The following is a 17,515-nucleotide window of genomic DNA, read 5'->3' as shown; positions in this document are numbered from 1 at the left end:
GTGGGCTGATGGGGACACATGGAGCAGATGTGTGAGCTGGCCCAGGCCGAGGTCAGCACAGCTGCCTAGCCAAGCCCAGCCTAGATCAGCCAACCTGCAGACTCATGAGCAGAAGAAGTGCTTCTCATCACAGGACACAGATTTTGCAGTTGTTTGTTACGCAGCATAACTGTGGCCATAGTTAACTGAAGCATTACTGTGTGACGTTGGGCAAGCCCTCTTCCTTCCTCTCCTCCACTGCTCATCTATAAAGTGATGGGAGGGACTGGAGGATCCATACAGCCCCTTCTAATGAAGCTGAGGACCAAGAAACCTGGAATGAAAAGAGCTCCAGACTCCAGACGTTCAGCTTTCTTCCAGGCCTAAAGATGGAGCTGAGGAAACACTTCATCAGGCACTGTGGGCAGGTGGAGGAGCCTTGTCCCCAGTGGTATAGCCATAAGTCTCTCACAGTGTGTCCACAGTTATATAAACAGTGAGAGAAGAAGTTCTGACAAACCTGGGCCCCAGAATGTCCACAAAGCCAGCTGCCGAAAAAAACTTGTTTTCTATAGGTTTAAACCTAGACAGATAAGCAAGTTAGAAGACAGGATTGGAGAAAATGGAAATCTTTATTTTTAAACACTAGTACATTTCCAAGCTGTTTCAAAAAGGAAAAATCATATTACTTCAAAACTATGCATCAAAGCATATTTATTTTAAACTCTAATCTTACAAACACATAATGAAAGAAACATATATTTTATAAATATCTACTCAGAATATGTATTATGGAAAAAAAGTATTTAAAAATAACAGCCCCAGATCTCCCTCTTTAAATATATAAAATTCCCATACAATTCATAAGAATTCTTTCTCAAGAGCCAAAAACTTCACAAAGGCCAACAACTCAGTTCTCATCAGACACAATCAAAAGTAAAACGGATATAAAAAAATGTAAAATTTCTGTACAAGGGAAATGCAGATAGCATATGGGTAAATCTCATTACCATACATGCCATTTGTGTTTTAAAAATGTTTTATAAAAACTGCCATTTAAAACAAATAAGTGAGAGTCCTTCCCTGACTGTGGAAAATATATAAATTATCACCCTCCCACCTGGGAATCGAGGCTCCCACCTGCTAGGGTTGAGGAGAGAAGTCTCCATGTGGTTCCCGAATAGGGACTAAGTAAGCCACACGTGGGGATCCACCTCCTCTGGCAGTGGCTTTTTTCGATGGGTGATTCACTATTATTCCCTTCTACTTAGAAAAATTCTTTGGGATCATAGGAGACAACTGCTCAGAAGTAAATGCAAGACTAGGAGACAACTTCAGATTGTGGTATACAAGTAATAATGCGTATTTTGTGGTTTTGGTGACCAAACCCTGGGAAGCCTAATTTTCCACTGTCAGAGACACAGCCCGTCACCTACCCCAGCAAAACACATGGCACAGCCCCAGGCTGTCCCTTCATTGTTCCTCTTCTGGCGCAAGTCATTCTGTTGCCTGCAGCAGTGTAGGTAGACTATTGCCTCTTCTGACACTTCTTCTGGAAAGAGCTCTTCAAAAACGTGCGGTAGACAGGGTCATCCACATACTCGTTCTTAAACCTGGAGCTCAGTACTCTCTGTCTCTTTTTCTCCCCTTGGATTATGTCCGTTCCATAAAATGTGTCTTCAAATCGCATATCAGAGGCTGTGGACTAAGAACAGCCAGTGTTACACTGCAGAAGGGCAGGCACTTGACATCATAAGAACGGACAAAGATCTGACTCAGTCAGCAGTGGGGAAGGTGCTGAGGCCCAGGGAGAATGCCCCACGCAGGGGCCTTGGAGCCTCCCCACCTGCTTCCATTTAGCTCAGTTTTCTTCAGGATCTCCAACCCCCATGGACTTTCCCCAACACGAGCAGGACTAAAGTCTTCTCATTTAAATCTCCCTCACTCTTCATGCCCCCTCTGGCTCCTGCCCAACCAGGTATATGACAAATTTGTCCACAGTCATCTCTAATTCACCCCTATTCCTATTTACCTCTGGGCCTCTGTCCCCACCACTTCCCTGAAACTGTCCTTGCTCGAGTCCTAGTTCCTAGGACACTTCTCTCCCCTAAATTTGTGACTACTCCATCACCTAACTCTTGCATGAAGCTCTCTGTCATTTTGTAAGCCCTCCTCCTGCCTCTCCTCCTCCTCCTCTGGCTGCTCACGGTGGATGTCTCAGCGGCTCCCCTTTCTTAACTATTTGCTCAACTCTGATGCCCCTGAGGCTTTGCGTGTGGCCTTTTCCTTGCCACATATTCTCCCTGGGCCTGCCTGCCCACACTCACAACTTCAGTTTCAACATCAACCGCAAAGATGCTCACATCTCTCGCCCCAGTTCAGACCTCCACCTGTGCTCAGGCCTGCAAACATGTCCAACAACCCAGCAGGCATCTCAAAGTGTTTATACTGGAGGCACTTTGAACGAAGCCAACCTAAAGTGAACTCAAAGTCTTCCTTCTCCATCTCTGTCCTTCCTGTATTCAATGAACGGCAGCACCATCCCCATCAATTCTAGCTACACTGATCGGAAACCTGAAAGTTATCATAAACTTCCCCTTGTCCCTTCCCTGTCCAGGACCCCTCCTACATGTACCTTGAAGCCCTCCATCCTTTCTTCTTTAACCCTACTGACCCCATGGTCCTCACACTTCCTCTCATAAACCACTGTAACAAATGCTGCACCCCAGTCTGTTTTTCACAGAACCACTAGAAGAAAGCTCTCTAAAATCTCTGATTATATGACATCCTTGCTAATAGTCTTTCAATAGCCCTACTGCATTCAAGATGACGTCTACGTTTCCTAGGCTGGACATACATAATCAGGCATAATCCTACCCCTTGCTTGGATTAGACTGAATTATTTGCAATTCTCGGCCACACCTTACTCGTTCATGCCCCTCCATCTTTAGATGTACTGTTTCCTTTGCATAGAAAATATTCTATCCTCTATGTCACGGACAAACATGAGGTTCCTTCTTTTGGGTTCCTGTAACACTCTACATGTCAATGCAGTAGAATGAGGGCAGTGGCAGAGATAAGGCGTAGGTAAGTGTCTCCCCATAGGGGGTGCCTTGAACCCCTTCACGGTGAGGATATTAGAGACTAGGAACTGAATTTTATACATGTTCCCAACAGCATGGAAGGTGCCCTGACACAGTCACTGCTCATTAAGTGATAGCTAGGCAAAAGAATGTGGGCTTTTTCTGTTATGCTCAGGTAAAGCTCACTTTTTTTTAAATTTAACTTTTATTTTATATTGGAGTGTAGCTGATTTACAATGCTGTGTTAGTTTCATGCATACAGCTAAGTGATTCAGTTATACATATACATATATTCATTCTTTTTCAGATAGTTTTCCTATATAGGTTATTACAGAATATTGAGTAGAGTTTCCTGTGCTATACACAGTAGGTCCTTGTTATCTATTTTATATATAGTAATGTGTATATGTTAATCCCAAACTCCTAATTTATCCTCCCGCCCCCATTTCCCCTTTGGTAACCATACTTTTGTTCTCAAAGTCTGTGAGTCTGTTTGTTTTGTGAGTAAGTTCACTTGCACAATTTTTTTTTAGATTCCACATATAAGTGATATCATATGATATCTGTCTTCTGACTTAGTTCACTTAGTACGATAATCTCTAGGTCCATCCATGTTGCTGCTAATGGCATTATTTCATTCTTCTTATGGCTGAGTAACATTCCATTGTGTGTGTGTGTGTGTGTGTATACACCACATCTTCCTTATCCATTCCTCTGTCGAAGGACATTTAGGTTGCTTCCATGTCTTGGCTATTGTAAATAGTGATGCAATGAACATTTGGGTGCATGTATCTTTTTGAATTATGGTTTTCTCCAGATATGTGCCAAGGAGTGGGATTGCTGGATCATATGGTAGTTCTATTTTTAGTTTTTAAAGATCCTCCATACTGTATTCCATAGTGGCTGTATCAATTTACATTCCCACTAACAGTGCAAGAGGGTTCCCTTTTCTCCACACCCTCTCCAGCATTTGTTGTTTGTAGACTTTTTAATGATGGCCATTCTAACTGGTGTGAGGTGATACCTCATGGTATTTTGATTTGCATTTCTCTAATAATTAGTGATGTTCAGCAGCTTTTCATGTGCTTCTTGGCCATCTGTATGTCTTCTTTGGAGAAATGTCTACACCCTCTCCAGCATTTGTTGTTTGTAGACTTTTTAATGATGGCCATTCTAACTGGTGTGAGGTGATACCTCATGGTATTTTGATTTGCATTTCTCTAATAATTAGTGATGTTCAGCAGCTTTTCATGTGCCTCTTGGCCATCCGTATGTCTTCTCTGGAGAAACGTCTATTTAGGTCTTCTGCCCATTTTTTGATTGGGTTGTTTGTATTTTTTAATATTGAGCTGCATGAGCTGTTTATATATTTTGGAGATTCATCCTTTGTCTGTTGATTCGTTTGCAAATATTTTCGCCCATTCTGTGGGCTGTCTTTTCATTTTTTTTTTATGATTTCATTTGCTGTGCAAACTTTTAAGTTTAATTAGGTCCCGTTTGTTTACTTTGTTTTTATTGTCATTACTCTAGGAGGTGGATTAAAAAAGATCTTGGTGCGATTTGTGTCAAAGAGTGTTCTCTTTATGTTTTCCTCTAAGAGTTTTATAGTATCTGGCCTTACATTTAGATCTTTAATCCATTTTGAGTTTATTTTTGTGTATGGTGTTAGAAAATATTCTAATTTCATTCTTTTACACGTAGCTGTCCAATTTTCCAGCACCACTTACTGAAGAGACTGTCTTTCCTCCATTGTATATTCTTGCCACCTTTGTCACAGACTAGGTGACCATAGGTGTGTGGGTTTATCTGTGGACTTTCTATCCTGTTCCATTGATCTATGTTTCTGTTTTTGTGCCAGTACCATACTCTTTTGATGACTGTAGCTTTGTAGTCTCTTGATTACTGTAGCTTTGTAGTATAGTCTGAAGTCAGGGAGCCTGATTCCACCAGCTCCATTTCTCTTCCTCAGGATTGCTTTGGCTATTTGGGGTCTTTTGTATTTCCATACAAATTGTAAAAATTTTCATTCTAATTTTGTGAAAAATCCCCTTGGTAATTTCACAGGGATTGCGTTGAATCTGTAGATTGCTTTGGGTAGTATAGTCATTTTGACAATATTGATTCTTCCAATCCAGGAACATGGTATCAATATATCTTTCCATCTGTTTGTGTCATCTTCAATTTCTTTCATCAACATCCTAATAGTTTTCAGAGTACATGTCTTTTGCCTTCTTAGGTAGGTTTATTCCTAGGTATTTTATTCTTTTTTGATGTGATGGCAAATGGGATTGTTTCTGTAATTTCTCTTTCAGATCTTTTGTTGTTAGTGTATAGGAATGCAAGAGATTTCTGTGTATTAATTTTGTATTCTGCAACTCTACCAAATTCATTGATGAGCTCTAGTAGTTTTTTGGCAGCATCTTTAGGAGTCTCTATGTATAGTATCATGTCATCTGCAAACTGTGACAGTTTTACTTCTTTTCCAATCTGGATTCCTTTTTCTTCTCTGATGGCCCTGCTAGGACTTCCAAAACTATGCTGAATAAAAGTGGTGAGAGTGGATATCCTTGTCTTGTTCCTGATCTTAGAGGACATGCTTTCAGCTTTTCACTGTTGAGAATGATGCTAGCTGTGGGTTTGTCATATATGGCCTTTATTATGTTGAGGTAGGTTCCCTCTGTGCCCACTTTATGGAGATTTTTTATCATAAATGGATGTTGAATTTTGCTGAAAGCTTTTTCTTTATCTATTGAGATGATCCTATGGTTTTTATTCTTCAGTTTGTTGATGTGGTGTATCACACTGATTGATTTGCGAATATTGAATAATCCTTGCATCACTGGAATAAATTCCACTTGATCTTGGATTCGGTTGGCTAGTATTTTGTTCAGGATTTTTGCATCTGTGTTCATCAGTGATATTGGCCTGTAATTTTCTTTTTTTGCAGTATCTTTGGTTTTGGTATCAGGGTGATGGTGACCTCACAGAATGAGATTGGGAGTTTTCCTTCCTCTGCAATTTTTTTGGAATGGTTTCGGAGGATAGGTGTTAACTCTTCTCTAAATGTTTGATAGAATTCGTCTGTGAAACCATCTGGTCCTGGACTTTTGTTTGTTAAAAGTCTTAAAATCACAGTTTCAATTTCAGTGATTGGTCTGTTCATATTTTTATTTTTTCCTGGTTCAGTCTTGGAAGTTGTACCTTTCTAAAAATTTGTCCATTTCTTATAGGTTGTCCATTTTATTGGCATATAGTTGTTCGTAGTAGTCTCTTATGATCCTTTGTATTTCTGTGGTGTCAGTTGTAACTTCTCCTTTTTCATTTCTGATTTTATTGATTTGAGCCCTCTCCCTTTTTTTCTTGATGAGTCTGGCTAAAGGTTTATCAATTTTGTTTACCATCTCAAAGAACCAGCTTTTAGTTTCATTGATTTTTGTTGTTGTTTTCTTCATCTCTATCTCATTTATTTCTGCTCTGATCTTTATGATTTCTTTCCTTCTACTAACTTTGGGTTTTGTTTGTCCTTCTTTCTCTAGGTGCTTTAGATGTAAGGTTAGGTTGTTGTTAGGTTTGAGATTTTTCTTGTTTCCTGAGGTAAGACTGTATTGCTATGAACGTCTCTCTTAGAACTGCTTTTGCTGTGTCCCATAGGCTTTGGATTGTCATCTTTGTTATCATATGTCTCTACGTATTTTTTGATTTCCTCTTTGATTTCTTCAGTGATCCACTGGTTGTTTAGTAACATTGTTTAGGCTCCACGTGTTTGCGTTTTTTTCAGTCTTTTTCATGTGATTGATTTCTAATCTCATAGTCTTGTGGTCAGAAAAGAGGCTTGATATGATTTCAGTTTTCTTAAATTTACTGAGGCTTGCTTTGTGACCCAGCATGTGATCTATCCTGGAGAATGTTCTATGTGCACTTGAGAAGAAAGTGTATTCTGCTGCTTTCAGGTGCAATGTCCTATAAATATCAATTAAGTCCATATGGTCTAATGTGTCATTTAAGGCCTGTGTTTCCTTATTGATTTTTTGTCCGGATAACCTGTCCATTGATGTAAGTGGGGTGTTAAAGTCTCCCACTATTATTGTGTTACTGTCGATTTCCCCTTTTATGGCTCTTAGCATTTGCCTTATATATTGACGTGCTCCTATGTTGAGTGCATATATATTTACAATGTTATATCTTCTTTTTGGACTGATCCCTTGATCATTATGTAGTGTCCTTCTTTGTCTCTCGTAACAGTCTTTATTTTAAAGTTTATTTCGTCTGATATGAGTATTGCTACTCCGGGTTTCTTTTAATTTCCATTTGCATGGAGTATCTTTTTCCATCCCCTCACTTTCAGTCTGTATGTGTCCCTAGATCTGAAGTGGGCTCTTATAGACAGCATATATGCAGTTCTTGTTTTTGTATCCATTCAGCCAGTCTGTGTCGTTTGGTTGGAGCATTTAATTCATTTACATTTAAGGTAATTATCAGTATGTATGTTCTTATTGCCATTTTGTAATTGCTTGGGATTTGTTTTTGTAAGTCTTTTTTCTTCCCTTCCTCTTTTGTTCCCTTCTTATGTGATTTGATTATCTTTAGTGTTGTGTTTGGATTGCTTTTTTCTTTTTTGTGTGTGTATCTATCATAGAGTTTTGGTTTGCAGATCACGTGAGGTTTTGATATAGCAGTCTATATATATACAAGACTGTTTTAAGTTGCTGGTCTCTTAATTTCAAATGCATTTCCAATATCCTGCATTTGTACTATCCTCTGCTCATGATTGCTGGTTTTGATATCATATTTGTGTGTGTGTGGATGATTTCCTACCTTTATTGTATGTTTGCCTTTACCAGTGAGCTTTCCCATTCGTAATGTTCTTGTTTCTAGTTGTGGTCTTTTCTTTTCTGCCTAGAGAAGTTCCTTTAGCATTTATTGTAAAGCTGGTTGTGGTGCTGAATTCTCTTAGCTTTTGCTTATCTATAAAGCTTTTGATTTCTCCATTGAATCTGAATGAGAGCTTTGCTGGGCAGAGTATTCTTGGTTGTAGGTTTTTTCCTTTCATCACTTTAAATATATCATGCCACTCCCTTCTGGCCTGCAGAGTTTCTGCTGAGAAATCAACTGATAACCTTATGGGATTCCCTTGTATTTTATTTGTTGTTTTTCTCTTGTTTCTTTTAACATTTTCTCTTTGTCTTTAATTTTTGTCAGTTTGATTAATATATGTCTTGGTGTGTTCCTCCTTGGGTTTACCCTGTATGGGAGTCTGCATTTCCTTGGACTTGGGTGACTGTTTCTTTTCTCATATTAGGGAAGTTTTCAGCTATTATCTCTTCAAATATTTTATCAACTCCTTTCTCTCTTCTCCTTCTGCGACCCCTATAATGCGAATGTTGGTGCATTTAATGTCCCAGAGGTTTCTGAGACTGTCCTCCTTTCTTTTCATTGTTTTTTTCTTTATTCTGTTCTGCCGCAGTGATTTCCACTACTCTTTCTTCCAGCTCACTTATTAGTTCTTCTGCCTCATTTATTCTGCTATTGTTTCCTTCTAGTGTATTTTTCACTTTGGTTATTGTATTGTTCATCTCTGTTCTTTAAATCTTCTAGGTCTTTGTTAAATATTTCTTGTATCTTCTCAGTCTGTGCCCTTCATTCTTTTTCCAATTCCAACATCTTGGATCATCTTTACTATCATTACTCTGTATTCTTTTTCATGTAGATTTGCCTGTCTCCACTTTACTTAGTTGCTCTTCTGGGTTTTTATCTTGTTCCTTCTTCTGGAACACATTTCTCAACTGTCTCATTTAGTCTAACTTTCTGTGTTTGTGGTCTCCTTTCTGCAGGCTGCATGATCATAGTTCCTCTTCCTTCTTGTGTCTGTCTCCTGGTGGGTGAGCTTGGTCCAGGGGCTTGTGCAGGATTCCTGGTGGGAGGGACTGGTGGATGTAGCTGGGTCTTGTCCCTCTGGTGGGCAGGGCCATGTCAAGGGGTGTGTTTACAGGTGGCTGTGAGGTCTGTACAAGTTTAGGCAGCCTGTTTGCTGATGGGTGGGGCTGTGTTCCCCAGTCGCTGGTTGTTTGGCCTGAGGCATCCCAGAACTGGAGCCTGCAGACTATTGGGTGGGGCCAGGTCTCAGTGCCAAAAATGCAACCTCCAAGAGAACCCACACTGATCAGTATTTCCTGGGGCCTCTGCCACCAGAGTCCTTGCCCCCACAGTGAGCCACAGCTAACACCCTCCTCTCCAGGAGACCCTCCAAGACCCAGGACCTACCCAGGTAGGTCTAGCCCAGGATCCTGTGGAGTCACTGCTTTGTGCTGCGTTCCAGTGCACATTGTGTGTGCGCTCTAAGAGTGAAATCTCTGTTTCCCCCTGTCTTGCAGAACTTCTGCACTCAAGCCCCACTGGCCTTCAAAGCTCAATGCTCTGGGGGCTCCTCCTCCCAATGCCAGACCTTCAGGCTGGGGAGCATGACGTGAGGCTCAGAACTCTCACTCCATCTCATTGTGGCTTCTTCTTTGTCTTTGGATGTAAAATATCTTTTTTGGTAGGTTCCAGTCTTTTTTGTCGATGGTTGTTCACCAGTTAACTGTGATTTTGGTGTTTTCATGAGAGGAAGTGAGCTGCAGTCCTTCTACTCTGCCATGTTGTCGGAATCGAGGGGCTGCTTTTAGTTTGGATACTTGCTGCTCTTTCCTCATTGTGTGCCGGCTGTTATCCCCTTGATATGGGGTGGGCAGGTGTGGTGACCCGTGATCACTCCTGGTACCCTGGGGCAGTGATCAGCGCCCATTTGTGGGTCTCCCAGCAGTGGCCTGCGCGCCCGCAAGATGGCAGGGCCAGCAACTGGCACCTGCTCATGGGTCTCTTAGTAGCGGCAGCAGCCCATGCCCACCTCTGGAGCTCACGATGACAGCGGTGGCTCATGTCTGCCCCCAGAACCCATGTAGGTGGTGTCCTGTTGCCTGAGAGTGCACACAGGGAAAGAAGCTCCTATGGCAAGTCCTGCCCCTCTCCTCTGCATCCCCCTACAACGGTGCCTTGCCTCTCTGGCAGACCCAGGCTTCTTCTGAGTGCATCCTCAGTTGCCACACTCCAGCCTCTTCAGGCTGTCTCCATGGAGCCAGCGCTGGTCCTCTCCCTGAGTCTGACCTCCAAAGCCCAAGCTTTAGCACCCAGCCCCTGCCTGCTCTGGCAGATGAGCATCTCAGGCTGGGGAGTTCAGGGCAGCACTACCAACCAGCTGTGTAGGTCACTCTCTGTTTTGCCTTCCTCAAACTGGTTGCTGAGCTCTCCTCTGAGGCTCTAAAGCTCCACCTCCATCCAGGCTGATCTCCCCACCAGTGAGGGGACTTCCCAGGGCGAGGGAACCTTTCCTCCTTCATAGCTCCCTCCCTGGGGCACAGGTCCCATCTCATTTCCTCTTTTTTTTTTTTCTTTTGTCCTACCTGGTTTACGTGGAGGTTTTTCTGCCTTTTCAGAAATCTGAGGTTTCCTGCCAGTGTTCAGTAGATGTTCTGTGTGAATTGTTCCACTTGTAGATGTGTTTTTGATATATTTGTGGGAGGAGGTGAGCTCTAAGTCCTATTCCTCCACCATTTTGATTCCTCCCTCCAGGTAAAGCTTACTTTAAAGTACTATTCTTCCTTCCTAGTTTCCTATTTTGCCTCTCGAACGTGTTCCCAACTGGTTTTTACTGAGATGACACCAACTGTGTCACGGAGGCCCCCTCCCCTGGTAGTGACACAGGCAGGGTCCAGCATTTAAGGCTTGAAAGCACATGGTCAATCATGAAGAAGAGAGAAACAATGGAACAATTACAAAGAAGCTTGAAAACTAAAAATGGACCCAAGTGCAAAGCTGGGCATGTTCCCTGCTAGCTCGTGAGATGGTCATCCAGGGTGATAGGCTCCCTCCGTGGATTCCCCCAGATGCTCCTAGCTTCACTCAGGAAGAAAAGTAAGAGATTGTGGATGGGCTGGGCACCCTCTGCCGTTAGGATAAAACAGTTTTGGTTCATTCATTCTTGGCAAAGCACTTCCTCTGAGTAATCTTTCCCTTTTATAAGTGCTAAAGTTAAAGGAGAAAATAAAACATCTATGAAAGTGTTGCCACTGTGTGAGGACAGCAAAAGTAAGCCTCTCAAATACAATAATAAAACCAGTTTACCAGCAGCACCAGTTAATTATACACCATTGCTATGGTTATTCTGTGAGACCATAAAAGGTAATGGGGCTGTTTCTGAAGTTAGTGGGAAGGAACCCAGCACAGTCACTGAGGCGGACTGCTGACACTTTAGAAAAATTTCTCCCCAAGTCAGCGTATGTCTGGGTGAGCAGAAGTCATTAAAACATGAAGGCCTCCCAGTGGGGGCTGCAACCCACCCCGCCTTAAAAAAAACCAAAAGATTTCTCTAATTATAAAGTATCTTCCATCAATAAGTTTTCCAATTAGATTTGTTTCGCCAACTGGAAAAAAAAATAGCAGTCACGGACAGACTAGCCAAGGGCCAGAGGGTTATATACAAACCTTAAGAAAAAGCTGGTTTTCTACAACAGAAGCACGTAAGTCTGATTCAGTAAAAAGAAAGGTGGCAAACTGGATTTAGGGACTGTGAGCAAACTGGATTTTGTCTCTGAAGAAATTTCTACTAGGCTCAACATAACATAATAGGTTAGATTCAGAGTATCTATGTGATTTATATATATTTTTTAAAAATTATTTATTTATTTATTTATTTATATTTTTGGCTGTGTTGGGTCTTCATTTCTATGCGAGGGCTTTCTCTAGTTGCAGCAAGTGGGGGCCACTCTTCATCACAGTGCGTGGGCCTCTGACTATCTCGGCCTCTCTTGTTGCGGGGCACAGGCTCCAGACACGCAGGCTTAGTAGTTGTGGCTCACGGGCCTAGTTGCTCCGCGGCATGTGGGATCTTCCCAGACCAGGGCTCGAACCCGTGTCCCCTGCACTGGCCGGCAGATTCTCAACCACTGTGCCACCAGGGAAGCCCTATATATTTTTTAATTTAAAAATTTTCTATGAGAATTTTTAAAAAGCAGTTCAATTTGGTGTGACTGTTCTGAGAAATGGACCTTAGAAAATTCGTGCTCAAGTAAAGCTACATGGGAAAGCATACTGATATTGGAGCCAAATCTACTACGGAACAAAGAGATTGTGATCAGAGCAGAAAGCAAAAAGCTTTCTTTTAATGTGATTAAGAAATGGTATTTGAAATCTATAAGACCCAGCTGGTAGGATGTTTAACCATACATGGATTAGAAAATCAAAGACCTCAGAGACTTCCAGAGGGCTACCTGATCCATTCCAACCTCTAAATCTTTAGGAAATTTTTTTTAAAAAAGGGGGAAGGGAATGGGAGGGGACAGAGAATCCATGGAAGATAGGAGAAACAGGATGAGAGGCAGTCACCTCCAGCATCTTGAAAAGGAAAGTTTTTCTCAAGAGATTTCAAGACCTAGAACACTGACAAATTATCCAGGTTTTTAGGTCTTTGTTAAGGTTTAACAGATGTCTTTACTATAGGAATATTTTCTTTTCCCTTTCCCTGCTGTTTATTACTGGGGGTTAATCTGTTTTCAGGTGTGTGGGTCCCCTACATGCCACATTTCTTCACTGGGTGGGCAGCAGTGCTGTTACTATCACTCTTCTCTTGACTGTTCCACTTTGAAGGACCTTGCCCTCAAGGATGCAGCTGAGAAGGAAAAGTCAGTTTACAACCTGATGCACTTACCCTGTTCTCAGGATCCCACCTGACAGGAGAGGAGCTGAATATACAACTGAACATTTAAGGAAACCCATGTTCTTCCAAAGTAATCTAGAGTAGCTCTATCACTGCACAAACGTATATCATTAGCATGCAATGAAAACTAAGGATGTCATTTATTCAGAAAAAAATTTTCATTTTAGTCAGAAAAATCCCCTCATTCAAATTTCCTAGTTTAGGACTTATCATTTCACAGATGCACTAGATGCAATTCTAAATGAGTAAAACTGACTTCATTTCAGGGTCCAGTAAATATTTTATGATACAATAATGAAAACTAAGTTATTGTGAATTATATTTTTTAACAACTTCAGTTTTGATTATTTGTCCATGTTTATTTGTCTTTTAATGGTGTGTACAGGGCTTGAAACTAATAAGGTTTTCTTTTGTAAAAAAAAAACTGCTTTAGAATTCCCACAACTAGTATTTGGGCTTTGTTTATTCCTTTTGTTATAAAAGTGAGAGTTTAATTATAAATTGACACAAACATTAACGAGCTTCCGAGAGAGAAGTTAATACAGTTGACCTTGAACAACATGGGTTTGAACTATATATGGGTCCACTTAATACACGGAATTTTTTCAATCATAAACATTATGGTACTACACGATCTGAGAGTGATTGAATCCATAGATGTGAAACTGTGGGCAGGAAGCGTCTGACTATATAAGTTGTATATGACTGTGTGGAGGGTCAGCACTCCAACCCCCAGCATTGTTAAAGGGTGAACTGTATATGATAAGGCTATAGGAAACTAGATGTTCGCTATGCTGAGTCCCCTTTAATCTCCTACTGAAAGCTTTCTTTTCACGTTGCTTCCACTAACAAGATTGTAAATGTCTTGATGGTATCTTTATGTGTTCCCAGTTAGCTTGCATAGGACACATATTCAATAACTTTCTGTATGCCAATAGATGTTAACACAAAGAAGCATTATTTGACCTCATTAGAAAGAAAGATGAGGACTTGCACCAGTTTCCCTGTTTCTGGCCAAATTTGAGCTTTGGATTAAACAGATTTCAATACGGGAAAAGTTGCATTGGCTTTCTTCAAAATCAATCCAAAAGCCTAAGTATGTTTCCTGCTGGGCTTGGGAAACAGTGAGAGAGGAGGAGGGATTCACATGGCAGATCCCTCAGAGGGATTATCCAGCACTTACAAAACGAGCTTTCACTCTCTTGGGTAACTCTTCATCTAAAGTGTAGATGTCCTCTCTCTTCATTGCTATCTGGGATCCATCTTCAAATTCAACCTAATGAAAAATAAGACATCGAGCATGATCTATTTAAAAAAGAAGCAAGCATGCACCATTTTCTTCAGGGTTCCAGTTAGCTACATGAAAAAGAAAAAAGGATTCAAGCAGAACAAACAAGAGAACTAGCCAACAGCCAAGGAAGGAAGAAAAGCTCTTTCCCCTACCAAACTAAGAACAAAGTATGTTTTCAAACAGGCCAAAATTCTTGAAAATGAGTGTTCTGCAATATGTGATATGAAAACTTTAGCAAAAAGTTTTTGCTAAAACAAAGCAAAAACAAAGAAAAGTAACTGCTCCTCAAATGATTTCTCAGAACATGAGATTGTGGCCAATTTAGCATTAAGATGGGTGGGGCCTGTAAGTACTGATTGTTTCTTTAAGAGGTTCTGACAACATAAGAGGGAGGACTGTTTCTCTCTGAGAAAGAAGTAATGATATATTTACTCTTGTATAATAATCCTCCCAGATAAAATAATTTCTCAAGTTCTTACGGAGCTTTAACTTTCAAAACTCACTTTTGTTAAATTCAAACAAATGGCCAGGAAGATCTCAGGTTCTCCTTAACCTCACATGTCAGCCACCTCAATTTCTGAAAATACATTATCATCTAAATGAAAATGTTTAAAACTTTGTTTTCAAGCTAATCAAATGGCAGCAAGTAATTTCATTAGCCATTTTTTTCAAAATTTTAGGATATTTTGTTAGAGAAAAAGTGACACTGAATAACAAGCATAGAGCATCTGGGGGAAATTTATCAAAGGCCCTACTCAAAGTGATCTTGGTTTAGGCTGAATCTCACATGAACTCTTCCAGAAGAAAACAACAAAAGGGATGCAATCAGGGTAGAATATCTAATATGTTCTAACTCTGACCACTTATGGTATTTTTGAAATCCCTAACTTGTCTGTCTGAATTCTTTACTTTTAAGAAAGAAGTATATGCTTGCAATTCTAGTTAAAAGATAAGTTAAACCATGTAGCTGTGCTATTTATGTTAATTTAAAAAATCTGCTCAAGTTTAAAAAATACTTAAGATAAAATATATAATTAAACTTCGTATTTATTATCCATGTACTGCTCACATTTGACTAAGCTCAAACAAGGGGCAGAATTAGGTCTCAGTCACAGGAGACCTCTCCCTGCTACTTCCCAGAATGCTGAGATTGGGAAGGCTTTTCTTCCTGGCCTTGTTTCAGCAAAATGGTTTCTGTAATATTTAATTAGGCCAAGGTGTCATGCAATTTATACAGTTTGATAGCATAGCTAGAACTACCTGTGCCTACCTTTCTTCTGTTTTAGATCATTTGAAAATTCTAAAAGAGAAAAAGGCAGTTTTAAAACTAAGAGGGAGTATGGTATGGTGACCAACTATCCCAGTTTGTCCAGGACTGAAGGGGTCACCCAGGATGCAAGCCTTGCAGTGCTAAAATCAAGGATAGTCCCTCGCAAGTTGGGATAGTTGTTCACCCGAGTTGGGACAGAGCCAAGAGTAAATTCTGGCCCTTCCCTTTACCAGCTGTGTGCTCTTGAACAAATCATCAAATTCACTGAGCCTTTTTTCCCTCCTTTGTAAAGTAGGAGTCAAAAACATCTATCTTACAGGGCTACTGTGAGGGCCCCCAAAATGCATATACTTAGGATACTTAGCACTGTGCAGTAGGTATTTAGTTCCATTTTTATAAATATCTTTGCTTATTCAATGGTGAGGCTGAATAAATAGGCACAAAACACAAAATGATCTCAAAAGGCCAGTTGGTTTAATGAGGAATTTTAAACTACTTCCTTGAGCGATAATTTTAATATTAGTCTTAACTTTTTCATTGAGTCTGTAAATATGCTCACAGTTCTACGTTGATAGGCCATCATAAATTCAACTGAAGTTAGCACACTGATTACTAATTAGCCTGAATTTCAACATGTCTTCATTATGATACTTTTCATGTAGCTAATAGCTTTGCTACATGTAAGATGCTTCACTTTTGCATTTATTGTTTAATTAAATGTAATTATTTTCTTTTGAATGATGTAGTAAATGCTTCTTTTTCTAGGAGTCTCCACTATTACCAGCCTGTCTTGTGATTTTTTGCCTAATTTTGGACATTCTGATACAAAAATGCTGCAGCACTTACCCTGCTGTAAATGACCTGAATCTGAAACTTAACACTTTGTCACCAATACAAAGGGGAAATAGCCTTCTCTCTCTCTCTCTCTCTCTCTCTCACACACACAGGATATGTACATCCTCCCCTCCCCATCCTACACCTTAAAAAATGTTCTCCCCTAAGTTTTCCAAACTTCTTTGAACACTTTTAATTACATTGTGCTCCAGTTTTTAGTGCAGTGTCTTTTAATGTACTCTTCCATTTAAGCCCTAGCCCTTTATCAGTCTTTGAACAGTGAACAATTTCTCTGAGGAAACTGGAGGTCTTATCATTCTCAAGCTGTTTTTCACAGGCCTGAACCTTCTTGCTTTTTCTCCTTTTACTTCAATCTTCCTGTTTTTACACTACTGCTTAGCTTTAGAATGTTGATTTCTGCCATCGTGTTACTAAAAGTACTATAATTTATTGGTTCTAATAAATTTGTTCCTTTTTAAAGTCTTTCTGAAGGAATATAAATGCACATGCGCCATCCATGTTGTTTTCCTTATTAGAGCTTAACTCATCCTCATTTCTAATAGGGATACAATTCATTTTTAAATTGTATATATATTCTTTAATAATATGTAGAGTTGTTCAGTGAACAGAATGCCAAAATGATAACTGCACTTTTCATTAAATAAGCAGTCCTTTACGCTCGGGTGCACAGATGGCCACATCTGTGCCGATGCACCATTGGTTTAGGTTTGCTGAAACACCCGATGATGTCTCTCAGGGAAAAGCCACCCATTCAGGGGCTGCTGGATGATGAACAGCCATCACTGATTTGGCTTACAGTTAGTTAGATAATCCAGACAATTAGTCTCTCCCCGTATAACAGAAACACAAGAAAGCAGCCCACCATCCAGTTGGTTATCTTTTTGACCTAACTATATTCCTTACAATTAACCCATTCATCAAATGTTACTAGAGTTTCCCAGTATCGAACTTGGCAATAAAAGTCTAAAATCTAGGTCATCAAACATCGAATTTTTGTCTTTTTTATAAAACAAGAGGTGTTCCAAATTCATGTGGCTTCTTGGGCAGCAGTACACTGGCTATACTGTCTGCCCTCTGGTTTCTACTGTCCATCTCAGCAAGCATCACACCCAGGGCGGCACTCACCTGGTACATGTGGGCAACATTTGATCCGAGATATTTTGCCCCGTAGAGTTTGCCATCAGGCCACTTGACTTGAACGACTTCTCCCTCGGCAGGAGGGCCTAGCCTCACACAGTCTCGGCTCTGCATAATAAATAGAGTTAGGCTTTTCAAGGCAAATGTCTAAG

General features: G+C 40.4%; 1 protein-coding gene across 5 annotated transcripts in view; it reads right to left on the bottom strand.

Annotated features, from left to right (window-relative positions):
- Positions 1–889: 889 nt before the first annotated feature.
- Positions 890–17,515, bottom strand: part of KDM4C (lysine demethylase 4C) — a 425,934-nt gene continuing 409,308 nt past the window's right edge. For 4 of the 5 annotated variants that reach the window (XM_028493976.1, XM_028493977.1, XM_024126758.2 and 1 more), the window contains 3 exons: positions 17,352–17,471; positions 13,994–14,086; positions 890–1,684 (listed from right to left, as the gene is read on the bottom strand). In XM_028493976.1, the coding sequence (XP_028349777.1) occupies positions 1,508–1,684; positions 13,994–14,086; positions 17,352–17,471 (390 nt within the window). In that variant the 3' untranslated portion in view covers positions 890–1,507. Of the gene's footprint in view, positions 1,685–13,993; positions 14,087–15,371; positions 15,402–17,351; positions 17,472–17,515 lie in introns of those variants that run through there. The other variant, XM_028493978.1, reaches the window with a different exon arrangement.

The sequence above is a fragment of the Physeter macrocephalus genome, chromosome 9 (assembly GCF_002837175.3).
Source record: "Physeter macrocephalus isolate SW-GA chromosome 9, ASM283717v5, whole genome shotgun sequence".
Taxonomy (NCBI): Eukaryota; Metazoa; Chordata; class Mammalia; order Artiodactyla; family Physeteridae; genus Physeter; species Physeter macrocephalus.
This window is presented reverse-complemented; position numbering and strand designations above follow the sequence as displayed.